The sequence below is a fragment of the Melanostigma gelatinosum genome (assembly GCF_949748355.1).
Source record: "Melanostigma gelatinosum genome assembly, chromosome: 16".
In the NCBI taxonomy this organism is placed as follows: domain Eukaryota; kingdom Metazoa; phylum Chordata; class Actinopteri; order Perciformes; family Zoarcidae; genus Melanostigma; species Melanostigma gelatinosum.
In genome coordinates, this window is record NC_136649.1 from 5284737 (window position 1) to 5308481 (window position 23745).

At 43.9% G+C, this 23745-nt stretch overlaps 1 protein-coding gene across 1 annotated transcript in view; it reads right to left on the reverse strand.

The window, feature by feature from the left end:
• Positions 1-1586: 1586 nt before the first annotated feature.
• Positions 1587-23745, reverse strand: part of sobpa (sine oculis binding protein homolog a) — a 34244-nt gene continuing 12085 nt past the window's right edge. Inside the window, exons 4-7 of the mRNA XM_079286296.1 lie at positions 20345-20496; positions 10301-10396; positions 3053-5117; positions 1587-1687 (exon numbers count right to left, since the gene is read on the reverse strand). Coding sequence (XP_079142422.1) covers positions 3054-5117; positions 10301-10396; positions 20345-20496 — 2312 coding nt within the window. The 3' untranslated portion in view covers positions 1587-1687; position 3053. The remainder of the gene's footprint in view (positions 1688-3052; positions 5118-10300; positions 10397-20344; positions 20497-23745) is intronic.

Below are 23745 nucleotides of genomic sequence, written 5' to 3' on the forward strand. Positions count from 1 at the left end.
TATAAATTATCTGATCAAATCTTCAATTTGAAAGAGGCCTTTGGCATGTGACGATACCTTGTCTCGCAGTGGTACAACGTACCCTTCTCCATAGGAGTGTAAACTAAATGCTGGCTTTGTTTGACCGTCGCAGCTGGCGGGCTTAAAGCCGCGGTGTAACTGGATCAGATCAAACAGGATGGGTTGCCCAAAACATTTGGCTCTAAATTTGGCTTAAAAAAACATAATAATTGGCACAAAAAAATGTAAGCAAATGTAAGCAACTTGGCAGGACGGGCACACAAGCAAGAGGCAATGTTTCAAAAATATTTCTCAAATTATTTCCAAAAATGAATTTGTCTTTCTTGTAGAAACTAAATTTCTTCAACGGTGTTCCTCCAGGTCCCAAAATAATTATTTATGACTTTCCCTCTGCCCCCTCTAAATTCAGTGCAGTCTGTCTCAAACTAGCCCATTTGAGGAACATCACCAGTAATGTATTATAGAAAAGATGAAGCACTAGCCTGCGGTTGCAAGGGCCCGCTGCAGTTTCGGCAGAGTTTCTACATTGCCGTGCCGTCCCGGTTGTTTCGGAGGCGCAGTTAAAGCGTTGAAATGTTCTCAAACAGCAGCTATTACTGTTACTGGTACGGCTCACCGTTAAAGCACACGGACTACACAGAGGGTGTGGAAATGTCAATAGTAGGAATGATTATCATGAGAACTCTGTCTCAACATTTCAATTCAGTGATGTTTAAGAGCAAACAAATAGAAGCTACAGGGAAGAAGAAATCAAATGGCAGAGACTGTATGATTCCACCCACACACCATTACTTCCTGGTGAAGGTTAATATTTGATCCCCCAGTTCGGTGGGAATAATTCTCAACACAACTGGTGATTTTATGTCCAAGGACAGTTTTCCAGCCTCTCTTTAAAAATTTCCCTTCAGTCATATTGCATTATCTGTATTCATGCTTGTAATGCTTCTTTTTAAGCTACCACCCATCCAGAACGCTTTGTGTCAGGTTGGCAAGTACATTTTTTTTTTTTTGCTGGTTAGATAGAGCAGAATTCTTGTATCTTATTGCCAGCTCTGCTGCTCTATACATTCGGTCTATACATTAAACGACAAGTTGTGTGAGAATAAAGAATAACTTACTGGCGCAGAGATTTGTGTACCTGCGGTGCGGCGCCAGGTTGGACCGAAACACGAGCATTTCGTTGAGGGATGGAAATCTCTCTTTGGGACTCCTTCTCTAATCGCTCTGGTGTTCGTTCCATAGTGGCAAAGAATATGGAGGGCACTTGCTTTGATAGCGGAGGGTGCGTGAGGTATAAGGGGCGGTGTGGGTTGAGAGTCCCTAAACGAGGAGAGAAGCAGCGGGGCGAGGTCCTCCCATCGCAGGAATATATATATATATATATATATATATATATATATATATATATATATTCCTGTCTGCAGTTCAAAGGTCGAGCGATCCTGCTGGCCACGACATCAAGTCCGTAGAGGTTCAGTCCGTCAGAGTCTCTGTCACACGGACAAAAGCCGCTCTGCTGTGATGCACATCACCATGTCCGGTTGGACTCTCATCAGTCGTCAGAAGGCGATTTGTGGTGCTGGTAGACTGGACGATGTGTGCAGGGGGGGGGGGGGGGTGGACAAGTGAGTGTCGTTGATGGCACTGTGGTCCTCAGAGCGTCCATCTGTGAAACAGTGGGAGGAGAATTAGACTGAGTCACCCCCACCCGAAGGCTGTTTTGTTTTTGTAAAGTCGATGCATGAAACCAAAGCAGGCAGCTCCAACTTTCATTCCAAGGTAAGTGGGAGAACGGAGGGTGTTCAGTTCAGAGCAACGGGGCTCATACAACAACGGTGTTGCTGTTCAAAACGCCGAGGATCAAACTGAAGGAAGTGCACATTTACAGCAGTCCCTCCTAATTTGGGGTTTATTCTCTTTGGTACACGCATTCGGTATCAGCTCGACGACACTTTTGGGCAAATAAAGAATGAAATATTCAGCGTCTGTTTCTCTGGTGGCATTCATTACGTACTGTTTTAGATCATTCATAATGAATGGCTTGCGATATTGCACACAAGTGGGAAAAGGCATGATAGAGCATGCTGATTTTTTATTCTCCCAAAAGTCATAAATTGTGTCTCTTTAGGTATCTGAAGGTTACACTATATTTCCCCCCTCAGCTGCGTGTTGGCATTTAGCAGCACTAACGGTGAACAGGCCTTGATTTCCATCTTTTGTCGTTATTAATTACTCTCATTCAGAGCACTCGCCTCATGTTACCGCAACTTGAATTGGTCTTCAATTGCTCTTGAATACAATTTCATTAAATTAGCAACTCGAGGAGTGCATCATTACATTTGGTATTAATGTGATGAATAAATCCTTTGACGTGATAGACATTTCCATTCTGAAGCTCGTCAAACTCATGCAACAGGTAATTTTCCTGTAAAATTAGAGAAATACATGCGGAACAAATTAGAAAACTGTTGGCTAAACACATGCTCTGGCAAGAAAGTGGGCTTCCCTCCTGGTCCACTATCCCTTTTAGAGGCTTTTCAGAGTCAGTGGCATTTAAATACGCTGTCTGTCACAGTGGGGTTAGGACACTTTATACATGCACTCTGACATTCTTTTTGGATAAAAATGAACCTGCTTGTTTGACTACTGTCTGTATGAGGGCACAGGGTGTTGAATCAAGCATCACATTGTGAAATTCCGCCGAAGTGATCAGCCTTATTGTTGGCTACGCTGGACTGGACAAAACATGAAACAACCCTTTTGCCAGAATTTCCCCAATTTTAGGCTGATAAGACTAAATATGAATAATAACTTAACTTGGTAAAGAACATTTTAGAATTAAAGGAGGTCATTTCAAATAGTTCTGAAATACATGCTGGGAAGTGAGAAACATCAAAAGAGAAACATCAAAAGGGACTGATGACTACAACAACAAAATATCAATGAATAAATCTGTGAAAATTCATACTGAAACACGGAGTCTGCACAACTACATAAGCATGTTTGTAGGAGCACACTGGGGTAAACCCACCTCATTTATTTTGATTGCGGATTCGCAGACACCTCCTCTTTAGCGGCGGCTCCAGCTCAGCAGTCCCGTCTGCTGACAAAGGGGCACTGATGGAGCAGGACAGGATGGCCGTCTTGTCAGCGCCGGGCTTTGGCACAGGCTGGATGACCACACAGCCTCCGGTAGACAGCAGCGGCAGGGCATATGCATGCTCACCCTCCTCCATGTTGGAGTCAGGATCTGTCTTACCATCCACTGTGTCCGCTATATCGTCTTGCACCGAGCCCCGCTTCCCCGGCTCCCAATCTCCAACTGAGCAATTGTTCTCTTTCAGTGCCTCGTGCTCCAGCTCACCGTTGGCTGGCTGCTGCTCGGCCTCTCCTTCTCCTGCAACACTGTCTCCTCTTCGGTCAGAGTAAGACTCAAAGGCAGGAGCGAGAAGCGAATGCCACCCCGTACCATTGACTATGACTTTACACGGGGCAGCAGGGCTAGCTTGGAGGTGGGGCAGGGTTTGGGGCTGGGTCGGTGCTGTGCTGGGCAAGGGTGATGGGGTACGGTTAGAGATACAGGGAGTTAGCTGGCTCACTGGAGGATCATCATGGAAAGAAGGGCTGCTGTTGCTGGAGGGAGGGCCTGATGATTCCAGTGTGTTTGGGTGTGTTGCCCCTTCGAGCTCTGTGGTACAGAGGAGGCCCTGAGAGAGGGCCCTTTCCACCGCATCACGAGTGCTCTTCCCTTCCCAACTCAGCCCAGCAGCTGGTGGAGATCTCGATTCCGCCTCTGCCTCTACTTTGACCTGGACTCCAGGTAGCATCCTCTGAATTACCTGCTGTTGGCATGGCCTCTGGCCCACAGTTAGATCAATAACCCCCTCCGTCGGTGCAGGGCCGCTGGTTAGACATGTGTTACCCGAATTGTCCTCTGCCTTGACAGTCAAGTCCACCAGCGCCATCCTGCTTCTTTCTGAGCGTACAGGAGAGAGACGCTCTGCAACAGCGGGCTCTACTTTCTGCTCCCCTCTGTCATCTCCAGAGGACCCTGGAGAGTGGGGCCAAAAAGCTGAAGCCTCGGAGGACTCTGGAGCACTGTGGAAGTTGCCCCTGCTGTCCGGCTGGTACCTGGAAGTGTTGGGGTTGAAGGGGATTGGGATTGGGATTGGAATTGGGATTGGGACTGGGAGTGGTACAATGACAGGGTAAGGGACCAAGAGAGTTGGTGGAGGTACCAATGACGACAAGGACGGCATGCCAAAGTTCATCATTGGGGGCAGAGGAATGCGTCCATTGGGCATCATGTTGACTGGGGGGAAAGGGGGCATGCCTGGCATTGAGAGACCAGGGTGGGGGGGCATCATGCCAGGGTTGGGATTGGACATGGGGTGGACATGGGGAGACAGCAGGGGCCTGTGCATGGGGCTTGATGCTGAGCCCATGGACCTAGGGGGAGGTGGTAGACCAATACCAGGGATCATAGGGTTTGACAGGGGGCTATGGGGACCCCCTGGGTGGACAGAGGGCCGAAGGTATGGTGGACGCATCTGCTGCATCATTTGATGCTCCATGAACAGCGGCAGGGGCATGGGTCCCCGGGGCGTCATCACCATGGGAGGGCTACCGGGAGGAACCCCGACAGGTGGGTGCAAAGTGTGAATAGGCGGGGGGTGAAGTGTGGGGCTCTCGTGGGGTCTGGGTGTGGGGATCCTGGCTGAGGAGGATAAAGACGGGGAGCAGTGGGTAGCAGTGTCTGAGGGTGAGGCGGCAGAGGATGTGGAAGGGGCCAATGCAGAGGTGGTGGAAGGCCCCCCTGGTGAGGGAGCCTGATGCCGCAGGTCCGTTAACGGAGTCCCCCAGGATTCAGGAGTGAGCAGCTGCACCCCTCCACCGCACTCCAACTTACCCTCCCCACCCATCCCGTGACCTGGGTTACACAATACTCCGGGCAATGCAGCCTGGGTCTCCTTGTAGAAAATGTCCATCTTATATTGGTTCAGGCATTTGGCACTGCAGAACTGCAGCCTCCGCTCACCAGCACCAAAGTCCAGGTACTCCTTAGTGTGGCGAATATGTTTGCACCAGTCACACACCTGTGGCAAAAAACACACACAGTACACACACCGCATCAGCACCTGTCACACTGCATACAAAAGACTTCTAATTAGTTTGTGATGAAATGCAACACAATCTCCCCTGAAGTGACCTGGTAAGCAGAAGCTCAGCCTCCAAACCAACTGGACAAAAAAGATTATTTTTACTGAAGCTGTCTCTAAATACTTTTACAAATCTGTCAAGAGCAAACACGTAACTTTGCAGTTCGTTGAAATGTATTTGACTTATGTAATGTAGGTGTGTGTATGGTTGTGCATGTGCTTGAACCGATGTGTTGTTACTGAGAGGTAAATGTGCACATGATGGCATTCTGCTCTGCTGCTAAGTGGTATTGAAGTGACTTTGTCTTTAACTTTCTGTCCTAACAAGGAATGCCCATTTACACCTTCTGTCGGCAATAAAAAACACTCTCAGTCTCATTTAACCACAGATCCCTCGGAGCCTGACGCCCCAAGCACAACGAGACAAAAAAAGATGATTTCCCTCAAATGGCATTCCGCACTTGGTATTGAAGTGTGTGCCAACTGGAAGGCAGCCATTAAAGTTAAGTCACTTTAAATGCTCGGGGGATTGACTGATTGATCGATACTGAATTACACAGAAAAGAGGCACCCAAGTAGCTTGATGCAGACCTTTCTTATTTTGTCATTTAAGCCCTGAAGTTCACCAAAAAAGCGAAGTATGGCTAAAAGCTGACAAGGTATCTATTATGTTGTTGTTTGTTGTTGTCTTAGTCCTGTGGATAAATGGCTGAACATACATGATGGGACTATATTAGTGACCACTGCAGTGACGATTATTACTGAAAATGTTTCACTGATTTAAAACCTTAATGATACGTGTGATGTTTTGTATAAGAGCCTCCTTCAGAACAAAATGAGTGCATGTGTACATGACAAGTGTTTCCATTTACGCATGTCACAATGTAAAGTAACACAAATGCATATTGTCTTAAAGAGGATACTCTGCAAACGGGCTGTATTGTGTTGAAAACAGCATTGTTTTCAAACAGAACTGTAATTTCAGACCAAACGTTCAACATTGTTACAAATCTGTTATATTCAGAAGCCTCAAAATACCACAATGCAATGCAGCCATCTTTTATACAAAATACTCGTGCCTTTCCGCATACATGTAAATAGACGTTTTGTCACAATGAAGGTCTCTCTTTTTAAACGAATCCAAATTGATTATTGTTCATCCTACGTTACTGTAACTTTAAGAGTTACAGGATCACTTTCAGATACACTTTTTAGAGTCATATTAGGGTTTGTGAAATGTGGTCAACGCCAATCAATACATTTTGCCAGTTCAGTTTTCAAACCACGTTTCTCGTCACATATTGCGCTTAAAGGCAGGACCACTTCTGTATGCTGCGAGTAAAACACGAAGGGGCTCAATTTAAAAGTTGTCTTTCTTGCTCACTGCAGTGGCAAAGATCCCGAAACACCCCGCTGCACTGTTTCATCACTGTTCTACACCTTTGCAGCACAAAGAAAATGCACATTTTCCTTTGGGAAGAAAATGAATGTGACCCTGGTAGAGCAGATAGCAGTGGGCGAGCCCCGAACACGACGTTACTCGTCAGGCCACACACAGCTCACTCTGTCAGCTCCGGGAGGAGTGACAGGTCCTCGCTGGAGATAATTAAGGCATTAATCAGGTGTCAGACCCCTCAACGACATCCATCCATCACACAGACCCTTAAGCCCCCCTGCTGAATGTTAATAAGTTGAGCGATGCAACCGGAAGGCGGACAAACTCATTTTTTGCAACTCTGCATAACAACCTTGGTTTATTTGGCAGGATCCCGTCTGGCAGCAGCTGAAAGACAGTGGACTGACATGGGCCGCTCTGCAGACGCACTGTAGCATGGGCCAGGATTTCAAAAGAATACATAGCATGCTGTCCTGCAGCTGCTACACGTGTAAAACATCAGGTTCTTTGCATCCACTGTGTGCTTTACATCGGTTTCTCTGAATAAAGCAGAAACAAAAGGACAAAAGTTTCAAAATATGTACCGAAGTTCTGCATTTGTCATAATTCATCATGCAGCGCCTCTGAGGAGGGACGACGTGCACAAACGCAATTTGGGATGAATTTCTTGCACCAACACTTGAATGGAAGTCGGGACGAGCAGCTGGAGAACACGAGGAACCGCAGCAGCAGAAACAGATCAGAGACTGGACTGCATGGCGAGCGCTGTGCGTAAACAGCTCGCTGGCGGCGCTCAGATGTCGGTGCCTCGAATTCGACACGTTTCAACTGCCCAGTTAGTCCTGGCTAATTCAATGAGCCGTGACTGAGTAAAAGGCAAAAAGGTGCTCTCGCAAGTTGAGTTTGATAATGGTAGGCCCAGGATATTTTAAATAATGAATGTGCTAAAATTGTTCTCCTCGACTCAGAAAGACAGATGGAGAGCACTTAACGACGTTCTGCACTTTGAGTGAAATTTCACTGCGCATTACGCTAATGGAGCTGTGCTTTCTATCTCTCTCGCTCGCTGTCTCTTTCCCCACCACCACACAGATGTTTGCAGCTGAATATAATTATGCTCATTTATTTCCGTCGTGGCCAACGAACCGGCGGCGGCGGTGCAGTTTAACCGTTTGCATTACAACAATTAGCGCACTTCCATATACTACACAGTGCAACCACCTCGACAGTCTGCGCTTTCTTCCGCCCTCTCACCCTCTCGCCCGGCTAGTGTCCAATCATCTTCGATGAGTGTGTCAGGTATGGCCGTTGTCAGGCTTTAAGGGGATTGGATGAAGAGCGTTGAAAAGCGGAGTTGACGGATCAGGTTGTGGACCAACAGGTTATCAGAGGAGGATGAGAGAGAGTTTCAGGTGGCGGAGAAGAGGAAGAGGTTGCAGATGTCGAAGAGATCGCAGAGGATGTGGAGGATTCCGATAATGAAGAGGAAGAAGAGGAGGCGGTTGCGGATGGTTAAGAGGCTGAGCAGAGATTGTGAGTTTCACAAGAGGCTGTAGTGCCTGAAGTGGTTTTATATGTAGAACGAAGAGGTTTAAGCAGCAGGAGCTTAAGGTCGATATGTGATTCTTTTGACACTTCTCAGATTGCTGCTATAGTCGCAAAGTGCAAAACACAAGGATTAAACCCAGGACAAAACGAACCAGGTGCTCCAAGCAAGACAGTCGCTTGGTTTTTACTTGGACTGTCTCACGCACATCAATGGCGGCAAACAGAAACACCGTGCTTGTTGCATTGCGGATCCGGTCCAAAAGGTACAATATGGAGCGAGACACTGCAAACTTAAAGCACCTGGTCCGCCGGGAAAAGAAAACAGAACAAAGCTCCCACTTACGTTTACAAAAGAAAATTAAACTTAGGCAATGCTTAACAGACCATCTGCAACATGTGGACTTGTTGCTATGATTAGCCAAAAAATATAATTTCACAGTGGCCTCATTTATCGGAATATCTATGCCGATGGTTCTAATTATCTGGCTTACAAAAAAAGGGGAACCATATCTGGTTTGTGTGCTTTCCCAGTCTTTTAAATTGGCTTCACCGTGTACCTGATGCCTTCGTTAAAAACCTGAATGGCACGTGACACGTTTAAACTGCAGATGAAAGCCAAAGAAGAGCAGAGCTACACTCCCCGTGAGGCTTCTCTTATCACAGCCAGCCATCGGCCATCGGTCATTATAGACGTGACACACAAATGCCGCTCTTACTTGGTAAATCCGCTCAATTGTTTAATCCGTAAAAAAAACAAATAATAAAAGTGACACACTGTGGTTTTAATAGGAATTACCCGTATGTGCTTTTTAGCTTTTTTATGGATTAAACAAACGAGGTTAGAGTCGGTGGATTTTGTTGTGTTCAGACGGAGTTACGATTTACTGTAGTTTATGACATTTATTTGTCATGAGGGCCATGTCCAAAAAACATGAACTTCATATGTGCAAGATATGTATTGTACCAGATTTAGCTACTCGATAATTTCAGTCTCTAAGATAAGATAACCAGCTGCACGATGCTACATTGGCTGTAGCATCGTATTCAGCTTTAGCTTAATTTAGATGTGCAAGAGGCATTGATCTTCTCATCTAACTCTCAGCAGAAAGGACAAAGAAAAACAATTCCCAAAATGAACTAACTATAGATTTAAAGGAGAATTTGGGTCAGTTACCACTTGGGTCTCTTTTTGTACGTTACTTCTGGCCATCATTTCTATCGGTTGTGATAACATTGTACCCACCGAAGTCATTTATGAGATCAGGAAACTCAGCAACAATGCTAGAAGGAAGTCCGATGGGGCAAGAGGTAAACGGTCAGACAATAAACGGTCAGTGTAACAAGATTATCTAAGCCACATTGTCTAGAAGTTAAACTGAATGTCAACGAATGTGCAATCTGGGGTATAATTTGACGGTTCGAAATAGTTTTTAATCCATAAATAATATTTGGCAAATCCATCGGTGTGTTTCAAGCCTCAGCGGTTGACTGCTTGTTTTTCTTGCACCATCTGACTTCTTGTTCGTGATGCTGCCACAATCCAAGATCCCAGCCATCAACTTGATGAGTACGATGTTATTATTAGACATATAGAATACCATAGGAATGAAAAACTATCAAAACATAAGTGCAATATTGTAATACACTTCCAAAAGCATGTTATGTGCCATGTATGTGGGACATATTCCATTGTCTTTTGTTGTGATGAATACCACCGACTGTTTTCTTTCACTAAATTATGAATGATCTATGTAAAACGTATGAAGTATAATACAATACTCAATAAATATTAAACATGAATCAGTAAATCCTTAGTTTCTTTGTCTGATAACTCCAAAAACCCCAACACAAGTCACTGAATATGAATGGTACAATGAAAATGAGCAAAGCAAATAAAAACACATTGAAAATAAATTGTGAAAAGCTCAAACTGAAACATGAGCAAACTTTATGTAAAACATAGTGTGCTGTGTCTTATTTCTTGGGCTGACCTGAGTCTGATGGTTGATGTCTGCTACTTACAGTAATGCCCAAAATATGAACTGGTCTATTGAAATGTCAGGAGGAAATGAGTTGAAAATTATACACTTTGAACAAAGAAACAACATCAAAACACATTTGTGCAGTAGCAATCAAGCTTAAACTCTATCTGGTGTTAGAGGGTTATGGTCCTTACAAGCACATCGCTGTTTGTCTTGAAGACAAGCCTGGGCGTGTCCTGAGTAAAGCTGTGCTGGGGTAATTTCCCACCGAGGCCACCGTCGTCTCTCGCCTGGGGGGGAGAAATAATGGCTTCTTTTTACGAATGGACAAAATAAACAGGTGAACAGAGGCAACAAGGAAACTCAGAAATGGAAAACAACACTAAGAAAGATGAACAGAAATGGTGATTGTAAAATGGGTGAACAATAATTGGTTTGTGTTCAAACCAATCAACAGGATTGTCAAACAAAACTGTGTGTGTGTGTGCGTGCATGCATGGTTGAGGAGTCTGCAAGGCATTTAGTTTAGACATTCAAAGTGCTGCCTGCTAACACAGCAGTGTGTTCATTCAAACACCCATTTATTTCAGACAAACATGGAAAATCAAAGACATTTAAGAAGTTAGCTACACTAACTATGAATAATTTGAAATATATGGGATGTTCTGAAATTAGCTGATACGTTGAATGTCGACGGCGAAAACATTGTGTGTGATAGTCTCTCTCAAACACCTACTCTGCATCAGTATTCGTCTCTGTAATTATCTCAGTCCTCAGTTCAAAAGCCAACATTTTTTGAAAAAAAGATAGATGATCGATAGATGATTGCCAGAATTCACAACATGATTTTATCAAACAAAATAAAAAAAGAAGTCTGATTCTATAGATGTCAATGAGATAAAGACTCTACTTCTCTCTTGATCTATTACCTCAGTAAACATTGTAAACATGATTGTATGGTCTTCTTCAATACAGCATGATGTTCATTTAAAAAATGATGGTCTATTTAGAGTCAAATAGACCATAAAGCAGGGTAGGATTTAGGGCGGGCTGACTGTGATTGACGCTGCCGCTACCAGAGACGTGTTTGGCGTCACTACGTTGCTCCTCCGCAATTCAAATATGGTAACTTCCGTGCAAAAAACAACAACATGGCGACGGCTGTAATACAAGATTGTGACTGCAAACTCGAGGCTTCATAACTGCAGTCCACAAACCAATGAGTGACGTCACAATGACTACGTCCACTTCTTATATACAGTCTATGGCGTTTAGCCTTTGGAAAACAACATTTTCACTGCGGTCAACTCTCCTGCAGGCACCTAGATTAGCAGGGCCGGTTAGCAGCAATCTTTTTTGTGGAATCTTTTGCTTTTATTGGACCGACGTAGTGTCAGACTGGAAACTGGGAGAGAGAGCGGGGTACAACATGCAACAAAGATCCCACGGTTGTTTCCATGCTGCGTAGCGTGATGAGCCTCCTGAATTTGCACCCAAATGCTGTCAAGACTTTCAACTACACACTGTAACGAATTACTGTAAATTTACAGTGGATTTTCAAAGGTATCTTACAGTATTTCATAATAACTGTAACATACAGTTAAATGTTCATCCCTTGCATGTAAATTAACAGTTAATGCCGTCAATTAACAATAACAGCAGACTACCGTAATTCAACAGCATGATACAGTATTTTTTATGACGAGGTGGATACACACGCTTCTCTATACAAGTTCAGTGAATCACAATCCATCTACATCGTACTGTCTATTGTAGGTTAATGTGTCTGTAATGACGATAGAATATTTATATTATTCAAACTGCTTATTGCCTAAAAGTCATTTTTGAGTGACAAGATGTGACCGACTGCTCCTGAACATGACTTTGGAAACAACAGCATCAGTTCATCCTTCTGAGCCATGTGGAGATCAACCGAGGAGCCGAGGTAACTTACGCTTATTATCCGAAATTCAAAGTCTCCAGTATTGGTTTGTCTTCATGATTATTGAACTGTTGACATCTCAGATAATGTTTCACTTGGTCTGTTTCATAACATCAGGTTGCTTATATTAGTGGCGCTAATGTTAGCTCTGTAACGTTAGCTAGCTCGAGCACAATTCTTTTTAATCACTTTTCTTCATGGAGTTAATGGAGCGTTCGATTAAATTGACAACCCGATACTTTTTGTCCGAATTTTGAACATCATAACAAAAGTTTACAAACCCCGTTTTACTCACGTATCAAATGGTTAAAGTCAGAGGCAAGTTGCTGTGTATTAAGCTGGTATAACATCACACTGTTGGTTTAACTGACTCACTTCAATGTGAAGAAGCTTGGAGATGAATCGTAACATTGCTGTAAAACACGAAATGCCATGGTTGACTGCTAGCATAGGCGGTTTTGGTGTGAACAGGGTGAATCCCTTCGTGACCCTTGCCAAAAAAAGTGCAGAATTTTACAGTAACTTCATGTATTCTTGTAGAAATAACAATATGTTAAATTCACCAAAACGGTTGCTGTTGTGGGTTTAATTTCCAATGCTGTAATACTACAATTCAACTTATTTAAACATTTATACCATCTTCAAAGGAGCAACCCTGTCCAACACTGTGAGTCATTATGAGCAGTGTGAACTCTAAGGCACTCAAAGTTGTTCTGCCAGGTTTTTGGGAAGTTATCAGAGAAGCTTTGTCTGGCACATTTCCAAAATGTTTTTTATTGTGCTTCATTAAATGAGTTGCACTTTTAAATCAAATAGTGTGATAACTGAGGCACCGTTATCAGAAATGGAGATATTAACCCCGTGCCGGTTGCAGCCCCTAAAGTGAAATTTCACAGCGAGGCCGATGTCATTGGCAGGGGAGCCACTGGCCCGAGCGTCCCTCTTTCATATCATGTTCCCTTTCAATTGCCCGCTGCAACCTTTGATTTGTCACAGATAATTTGGCCCCCAGGCTCTGCCCATCTCTCGGTGACACCAAAGGGCAATTCTGTTGTATATTCTAAATGTTTCTCTTCTCCGAAGACTGATAGAGTTTTGCCTCTGCTTCCATCTGCTTCCCTCACCTCCAGGTACGGGTTTCCCATTCCAAGCATGACATAAATGAAATAGTGCGGTCATGTGCGCCGTCTTTTTCAGGCTACTGGAGAGGATACAGTGTAGGGATCTGAGAAAAAACATTGTAACGGGAGATCTTTTAACTTTGTCAAAAAACAAACATGATTATGAGGTCATGGCTATTTAGAAGATGCACTGAATGAACAGTGGGTGTAGTAGGCTTCTCCATTTCAGTTCTTTACCCCCCGTCACACACAAATACTCTAACACACGCGGATCTGGTCAGGCATTTGAGGGCACACACACACACAAAGATGCGACCATTGTGCTATTATTCCGTCTCCAGTTTGTGCTCTGACCCCCTGGCCCCATGCCAGCTAATTTGCATATTGCACTAATGAGGTGTTGGCACTGTGAAGGAGGCGTGAGGCGCACGCAGAGAGCCGCAGACAGATGAAGGAGATGGGATGAAGACAGACAGACAGTTGTTTTTTTCTTTATAGGTGTTTCTTTTTTTCCTCATTGCCCATCCATCACGCCAGCATACTGCAGCCAGAGTTTCCTATGCGAACGACGGTGCAGGACATCAGCTCCCCCTCTGGCGACTCCGACCGTCCTGAGGGGGGACGTCACACCAGCTGCCGCCGCGCTTGCCTCCATCTGGGCACGGATGTCCAGGTGTGTGTGTGTGTGTGCGCACCCCGTCACCTGCCAAGAGCGCCGCTGTTTCCCAAAGAAAGACGCTCGCAGGCAGGCTTTCCAAAACCCACAGACAAAGACAGCCGAGTGCAGCCGAGCTCATCCCAAATCCCTGAAACCAAGGTGCAGTCCTGGCACTGCAGCACGCGTGTGACGGGCGAGAAAAAGAAAAGCCATCCCAACACCGGTTTGGTTCAGTTTGCAGCACGCCGGGGAGATTGTTCAGGCACATTCTTAGGCCGTGATCTTTGCACTTTAATTTGCGTTGATCAAAATCAGGGTTTTTTAAAGGGTTGTCTGGTACGGGTAGTGATACTTTGATGCCCTATTATAAGTACAAGTATAATTTCTCAAAGAACTGAAAAGTCAGATCAAGGTAAACACACTGTTTAAAAAAAGTATGTAGCTCGTTCTGGAGCTTTTTTGATCTTTCTTTGCAGCAACAAATAGGTTGATGTAGAAATAGTTCAGCACATTGCTGTGAGTATTATCTCCAGGCTAATACTAAATGCCTTCATCAAAGGGTGCAGCAAAAGCTATTCTTAATACATCTGGAATATTATCTTCTTGGCATATTGATTGTGAATTTTAAATTGTCCAAGCTTGCAAAGAGTATTCCCTTGCTCAAGGCCATCATCACGACGCACCTGAAATGTGCCTGCAAATTCCCCCAACAATGAGGAACTTGCCGAAAAGAATTACCACAAGTTCATGTGCGTGGCTCCACTTTTGACAATCTCAACGTCTAGTTAGCCAGGGTTCCTTTTTAAAAAGATCTTTATTTAAGCTGAATGGCTGGCAGCTATGAGATAATCACCTTCCTCTCTGTGCCCCGAAGCTGTGTCAGGCAGGCCTCAAGGCTTCCAAGCCTGAGCTGCAATATGCAGACACATTTCATCACACGCAAACAATACATTCATACATATACAAGACACAGTCACACACACACACACACACACACGCCCAGACTCCCCTCTTTCCCTCTTATTCATTTTGCGTGCGTGCCCTCCTCGGCAGCCGATTGGAGATGCAAAGCAAATTGTGTGAGGAGGATGTGTGTGCGCGTGTGTGCGTTTGAGGTGATGTGACATTTCTGGGCTGACATGAAGCAGCACTCTGCCCCCTCGCACCTGGGGGGAGCTCCCGGGGAAAGACACTGATGGGGGTCTGAGGGTCCCCGGGGAAGAATTTCATGGTGTGAACAAAAAGCCCTGCGCTGCGGCAGAAACGACCTGTAAAACACAAGCTGGAGTCTCCTCCACTACCTGCTTTAGTGCTCGTTTGAATATTGTGGAAACGGAAGAAACGGAAGACATGTGTTTATTTGCATGAAGTATAAAGATATATAAAGATAGTTATACGCTTTAAATGAAACGACAATGTGATCCTTCCGTCCGTATTTTGGGTTGTTTCTAATTTTGCATGACGAAATGTGATAAAAGAAACACCACAGATGACACATAACAAGCCACTGTTTAGAATTTTGAACGAGTCCTCCCTCTAGCTGCTTTTCAACAACAACATATTGGTCTACAGTCAACCAGTAAGCATTATTTTCCCGGGGGAATTCAACCCTCCCCCCAAAAAAAACACTGCAGAGAAAAGCAGATCCTTACAGCTATTGCAACAGCAACGGGCAACATTTCATCACAAATCGATGTCACGGTAACAGACTTGCATGCAGCAATTTTGTAAAAATCCAACCCTAAATGATGCTCGATGGGAAAACATCGCCTCTAACCGACACCTTTTCGCCGCCATGCTTCACACTCGCAGAGGGTAATTCATCACCGCTAATTGCCTTAACTTAATCTTGACCCTACGTCCAATGAGCGAGAGTGTTTATTGGTGTGCACGTGTTTGGGTGTGAGCTGGCGGGAGAAGCAGTGACAGTTGAAAGCTCCACCCTACGTTTAACTTTAACGCCTTTAATACCGGATAACCGTCCAGCGTCGTAGCCGCTGTCTGCTGTCGATTCCTTCGGTTTGTGTCTCGCCACCACTCAAACTGGCTTTCGCGGGTTTCCCACCGCGCAAAAACAAGCAGAATGCACGCGCGTCCCTGCGCTAACAAGAAGAGGAGCCACAGCTAAAAAAGTAAGTGAAAGCGAGCAGGCAGGGAGGTGACAGACAGAATAATTGAGTGGTGCGAGCGGCAAGGAAGCAGCGGCCTCCATACAAACGAATCCAGAGGCTTAAGGCGTACAGTAAACAGGCACATAAGTGATTAGCCGCAGTTAAACCATCAATCATCTTTCGCCACACACAAACGCACGCTACATAACATATATATATATATATATATATATAGAGAGAGAGAGAGAGAGAGTGCGCGTAATGTAGGGATGTGAGAAAGTAGCAACCATAGTCACCCTAGGAGGGGATTGGGTTTCATGGACGAGGCAGCTGAAGATATTTCACGCAACATAATGCCAGAGCCGTTTGCCCGCCCCTACAGCCCCCCCCCCCCCCCCCACTACCTCCTCCCCCACGTCCCCTTATCCAACGCACACGCAGACATAAGATACTACTTCTTCAGCCATGACGATATTTTGCAGTTGGGGGGGGCAGAAAAAGAAAGCCTGCAGGCCGTGTTGTTGTGGCCAACCTTGTGGGTGCATGAGAAAAGAAACACGTGGGTATCGCTTACACAAATGGCCTCGCATGCAATGTGCGAGAGCCAGACAAAATATAGAATCCGAGTCGCCGTGGCAGAGCAGGCCCTTGCTGTGTTTGCGATGTCTGAACTGTGTGCATTTTCTGTCGACGGACGAAAGAAACATGGCTGACTGGCTCAGAACAGGAATGTTTTGTATGTGAATGATATTCATTTCATCAAGCGGTGTGTGATGTCCTCTAAATTGGTGCAAACACATTGATTGCTTGACTGCATTTGTACATTTCTGTCCTGCTGAGCAATAAAGGTGAATTAACTTGGCCAGTTCAACAGAACTGAATAAAACCTACGTTACTTTCGAAATTCCATACGAACAAACTATTTAGTACGGTAAAACAGAATGAGAGATTTTTTAGTACGTCCGACACTTCATGAAACCAATTGGCGCAAATTGCATACTATTTCATGGCATGCAAACACGCCGGCATATATATCCCAGAGTGCAATGCGGTAGTGACAACAATGTTCCTTACAGACAGTGGAAGACAGCTCTGTTACGTCAAAAACCCTGATATATGTTCACAGGAAGTGACGTGGTAATCACAGCATTAAATTGAAGGGAGAATGCCTCCCTGCTGTTTTTCTGCAGTGCTGAAGATACGGGTTAACTGACTCACCTAATTTGGGAAATCATGGAATCTTGCTGGGCCTTTGCCTTTTCTCTAGTTTAATGTGTCACAAAACAGGACAGACTAACCCTCCGCCACCAAAACAGATGAAGGTGTGACAAGAAACAGGACATAGTTCTGACACTAGAATAACACGGTGAGAAGAAAGAGTGCTTGTGTCAAAGTGGCAGCTAAATACTGCACATTTGCCCCGACTCAACAGTTTTATAACGGTACAGCTCAAAATTGCAGCCCAGTGCCGCTACTTCAAAGGAAAATTCATTATTTCATTTTTTTTTTCTCACAATCATGACTTAGTATTTAAGAGATAATATGTCAAAATGAATAGAAAAAAACACAACACTTGGGTGTTGGATTTCATTTTTTGGCAGAAATGGGCTTCCATACATATACGTCCTTAATTAGAGGGTACTAATCATACTGATCTGATTTGTTTACAGTTATAATTCTAACGTATCACATTCAATTATGATGTATCGACAGGAATTTTGGCAGGAATTCTTTTTAACTGAGTGTGAAACTTAATAAAATGAACAGAGCTTTTTTTTACACCCTGGCTAACATTCATGGAGCACATAATCAAATATAATTGCATCAAGGACAGTTACTGAAATGAACAAAGTGTGATTAAAGTGCCCGGACTGATTGCTCAGTTGAACAATACTACAATTAAAGAGTATCAATGTGTGTTATGAAGGTATTTTTCAGTTTTATAGTAAATGTTATGTTGGAACTTCAGCAAAAGCATTGGTTGACATGTTGTGTGTCCGCGCTCACAAGGAGAGAGATTTTCTCTACGGCTGATGAGATCCAGCCTGTCACTTTATACGCAAACTTTACATCAGTTTAACTGTAGACGCATGGATTCATTTTGCATTCCTTCATCAGCTTCACATTCAATGTCATGTTAACAGCCTCCCGGGTTGATCTGTGATTGACATGAAGCTGCCTTGTCAACTATGTTGCGCGTCAAATGGCATACACTCTTATCTACCTTTTTTCTGACCCCCTCTGAAGCTGAGAGAACAAAATGAAAGCAGTTCAAACGCTGCGTCTTAATCGGGTACGAAGCTCCGCAACTGTCACAAACTGTTCTCCCACGAGGTTTCAACACGTCAGACTCTCCTTGTCATCGCCAGGACGAGACAGATCATTTGTCATCATTTCAACATTTAGTACAATGAAATAAAAAAATTAAGAAACTACTAACTTTTTCTACAAACGTAAATGAGCTAAAATGTCAAGATAGAAAATGAAAAACACATAGTATGAGCAACAGTACAGTAGACGCAAGGCTCAGCTTGATTCTCATGCTTTGGGAAAAAAAGTGTCAGAAAAGAAAAGAAACTGGATATCACTGACTGAAATGAACAGACAATACTCTCAGTGCACCCCGACTTGTTCCTGCTCCAGTGCAGTGCTTGAAAAGTGATTATGTTTAGATGAATAACTGACTTTAGGACAGACAAGCAGGAGAGTAAAACACGTCATACTCACAGCGTAATTCCTTATATATCCCAGCTTTGGTACAAGAGAGAAAGGAGATTGTTTAACTACAGTCATCGGGGGGAGGGGGGGGGGATGAGAACACAATGAAAACTTTGATATTTGCTGTCTTGCGTCTTATACACCACGGTGACCAAGACATTTTGGAGTTGACTGCCTTGAAGGTGTTTTTGTAGTAAAGTCCATGATTTATTCTCGGTGTATTCCGGTTGAATTAGTGATGCATTTTGCAATGCTTAAAATGTAATGTTTAGTTTTATTTTTTTGAAAGATGTTTTCCTCAGAATTACCTTTTGATGTCTTGAGTCAGATTGAGTGCAATAATTGCAGAAGTTACAACAGATATAGCCACTACTCACAGTGTTAAGTACTGTCAACATGGAAACTTAATTTAGCTCCGTCGGAAGCAGAATATGATGTGTTTATAAAGAGCTTACCAGATGATGTAACATTTTCTGGCAGCGATATTAGAGGTTTTCTGCTGTTGACTTGAAATCCTAAACTTTATCCCAAAATAACTTAATTTGTACTCTTTTTATGATCAAAAGAATGAACAATGACAAAGTAAAATTACAATATTTTTTGTGTGTAAATATTGTTAGCATATTAGCTAGTACGCTAGCAGTTTGACGTTAGCTAACCGGCCGATTGCATAACATGTTATCCCCTTAGTAAATATCAGTGTTCGCTAAAGTTTGCATCATATGTAGCTGGCAGTTGTGTGTTAACATTATGATAGGTTTCTTCTTCTAAATATTTTCAAAAACAGCTTCTTTTGAGATGACCTCTCAAGCTACAGTTGAGTCTGCCTAACAGTGCTGAAGATAAGAGTTTACTGCGTCAGCTAAATTTGAAAATAAATGATGAGGTTGGGCCTTTGGTTTTTTCAGCCTGGTGCTGTTGGCATTTTGTTAACATGAGTGCAATGTCTCAAAAAGCCAGTGGGACAATTGTTTCCCCTCCACAAAGAGATTACAGTAAATGAAGACGTATGACTAGAAACAGGGAATAGTTCTGACAATGGTGGCACAATGCTATTTATAAACCATGCGTTAAATTCTCATGTTCAGCATAACCATGAGTTAGCTGAGACAAACTGCTTAATTTCACAGCCAAGAACTTTTAGCAACCTAACTTAACACTAATTTGCCGTAGGTTAAAGAAATAGTGCGCCGTTTGGGGAATTACGCTTATTTATCAATAAAAAGTTACATAAAGTGACATCCTGCAAAAACCACAAATTGTCAGTTTTTCATTACTGTCTGTGTTGTGGCAAACGAGACACATTGTGTTGATTATGAGCTTTAGCTCTACTACCAGTCCTTATGCTAAGCTAAGCTAATGTAAAGTGAGTAAGTGTATTTCCCAAACTCTCAATCTATTCCTTTAAATGTTAGAACCTTTGCAGCTGATGAACACTATGATAGTAGACTCATGTCCAATTCATGGTATTCTCAACATTAACCACATGGTAAAAATACATGTCCACACAAGTATATATCGCGGTATATACAATGATATCATGCTTGTCAGTCTTATATTCTCCCCCTGGGACTTACTGATGAAGATCACATGTACTTGCAAGGAGATGTGTATAATACTGTAACTGTAAAGCCTCTAAAAAGATATTATATTAAAGTGTCCAGCTGATGAGAAGGAAGGAATTTTACCTTGTTTCTCTTGAAATAGGCCCTGCGGCAGGCGGCGAAGCACTTCTCGCTGCAGAAGCTCTTCTGCTCACTGCCCATGCACAGAGAATAGCGTTTGACGCCGACCTTCTGGCACCAGGCGCACATGATCTGCATGTTGGATGCATCTTCGTCTGGAAAAGAAACAGCCAGCAGTGAAAGTGAGTTAGGATGGAGCTCAGTGTTTCCCGCTTCTTTTTGTAAAAATAATTTCCCAGGACTTTTCCAGGACATTCGCAGAGACGGTCTGGCTGTTTTATGTGTAAGTATCAAAACGCAAGCAACAACGAAATGTATTAAACACAAGGACCAAAAGGCATTAACTCCAACTGACTCAGCCCAGCAGCAGAGACGGGTAAATCCGCTCAAGATCCAAGCCACAAAACCACTGTAGGATTTGTAATGAAGGCCTGCCATGGGTAAATGTAGCAGAACCGGATGAGCCGGGGAGATGGGAAGATGCCTATTTGTGGCTGTGCTCTGTGGGTGTATTAGAGAACCTGAAGTTCACACAAGGATGCACTTTGATGGTGCTGGAGATAACAGGTGTTCAAAGGAGGCTGAGACGGTGGGCGTGGTCCCCATGCTAATGTGCATCCTGTGTGAGTGTATTTACCACACCGGGGTCACCGAGAATGTTTCAATAATTCTCATAGTTTGTGTTCTTACATAAATGTCAGATGGGTGAGGTTTGTTTCGTAAAACACAAGTGAGTAAAAAAAACTTGTATTCAATATTTGTAAGACAATTTGGACTTTTCTCTGACTGACAAAATACACAACTCTGATCTGAACTGACCTCATCTGAAGGAAACCCCATCAATCCATCTACCACACAATTTATTAAACTGATGATTCATGATCAGAGGGCAAAAAAGAAAAGAACCAGAAAGACCAAATACTGTGACAAAATAATATTCACATCATAGAAAAGACGTAAAAAAAAAGGTTTACATGGAATAACTTTTTTTTATCCCAATATAAAAGTACGTTTCAAATAATATATGTCGGAAATAATGTGAAATAAAAGTATGAACTTTGTCGAAGTGAAATCAAAATGACAAATAATAATAATAATATTGCCAATAGCGGTTCTAACAGTAATGTAATGTAATGTAACAGTAGATTGGGGTTGTTTATTTGTATGTGCCTTCGATTTCGACGTGGCTGCGGTGGCTTCTGTGTGGTCTGTGTGGGCCACAAATTGTTTCCACACAGCCTCTGTGACGGTGAAATGCCTCTTCTGTGGTAAACTGTGACTGCTGGTGATGAGCTGCGGGCTTTTAGTGCCATCGCTCTTGCAATGAGAGAGATCCTCCGAGATTCCCTCCAGTATCTCCCAATTATCACATTATGACTGCGCGGGTGTGAGGCCGACGGAACGCATCCCATTAGTCTTTCACCCCCGCTCACCTCCTTATCGCACGCTGCCCGGGCTTTTCACCTCTTGTTGAGCTTAATCAATCTGCGGGGCCATCAGAATTTAAGTAAAGACTAACTCACAATTAAGGAAATAACTCCCCAAGGCCCTAAAGAAAGCACAGTGGACCCAACATGCATATGTTATGTCTTTCCTCTCCTCTGCTGCTCTATCTCATTCCTATAGTCTCTCTGCCTTTTGCGTGTCTATCTGGATTGCTGCCCACTGCAGTGATAACCAAAAGAAAAACTAAAAAACAAGACATAGTTTCATTCTGGGCTGACTGGGTGGGTGGATCAGGGCTTTGTACATTGCTTGGAATAACGTCTGTGCCGCGGCATAATGAACAGGATCAAAGGCCAACGCGAAATCACAACATCTCTCGCAATATCTCAACATTTTCACGCAACGAGACATCTTGAGTTGGAGTTGTTTGTTTTTTTCACCTTCCCACGTACTGGCATCTCGTAACAAGTCTCAAAACACTCACATCTGCATGAGGGAGGGGGGAAGCTGCTAGTAATTATGCAGCCTCCATACTAAATGCCACCATCATCCGCCGTACCTGCACTTCAAAAGGTCCTTTGTCGGATTCTGCGGGGCACATGAATAATTCAGCATGTGTGGGGGGGGGGGGGGGGGGGCGAGTTGAAGGGGGTGTCGGCCGGGTGGCGGGTTGATGCTGGGCTTTAAGTGGGACCACACCATCTGTTTCCCTGCCTAGGCAGGGCCAGCGGGGACTCCTCTTGGGCGATGCCAAGGAGGCCTCGCTCCCTCCGCCGGGGCGTACCAACCTCCTGTGCCACAGCAGACGCAAGGGATAATGAAGCGCTCTGTCTGGCCGAGGAACGCGGACATTTCCCTCAGAGGGTTGATGGGGTTATATTGACATTCGGGCAGGTGGAGGAAAACAAGGTGTACAGCAGGTACAGCTAGCTCATTAGTCGCCTGTCCCTGCCTAGTTTAGAGGCTTTTTCGGGGCCATCGCAAAGACAGAGAGTTTTCACGATCCATAAACATTCAGTTTCCCTGCTTTATGTGTGGAGTATTCAGCAAGTAGGTTTTGTCCTTTCGGTACAATGTGTCTGTAGAACAGCTGTGGACGGGATCACTGCCAGTTCTTCTAGTTCGGTGTTTTGACTGGAGAAATGACTTGTGTGTGTGCTTTGTGGTTGGCAGTTTGGGGCGAATACATCAACAATCTTGCATGGGCTGAAAATGACCTTGTTATTTTTGGAAAGATAAAATGTAGCCAAATTCAAATCACACACATTGGTAAGCATAAAACAGTTGAACATGTATGTATCGGCTCTGGAGGTGGACTGGTTCGGCCATTTTAGTAGATTTTGTCAGTGTTTTTTGCCGGCAGTCAATGTTCCCTCTAAGCTGCGCGCTTGAGCAATCGCGCACTGCTCGCACATTCTCAGCGCACAAGAAAATCTATGCAGCGCATAAAATAAAATTCAACATAAACGTATTAATTAATATCTAATATTAGTCCTAATCTTATCTAATCAATTAAACCAATAATAATAATAATAATAATAATTTTGTTTTCTGTACTATTTTGCAACGTAACTCAGTGAGTGACAGGTGTCCAGCCAATGATACGATTCGGTTCACTTACGCTACGCAGCCAATCATAGCATTGACACTATTGCCCTGCCCATTCGCGCCGTGCAGGTTAGCTAGCTATCAACAGTGCGGCGGAGTTACGAGACGCAAATGCTAACCCCTTATCATGGCGAAACGAACGGGCAGCGACACATCCACTCACCAAGCCATTGGAAAAAAGAAATGTGGTTCTTTTAAGATGGAATGGCTGTCGGAGTATGTTCAAATAGAAGAACAAGCGGTGAAACTGGGTGAGATTTTTTCTTTTTCGAGTGAGAAGGGTCTACTCTGCAAAACATGCAGCGAAGCAGACGAAGCCATCAACCTGGACAAAGTGTACAACCATTGGA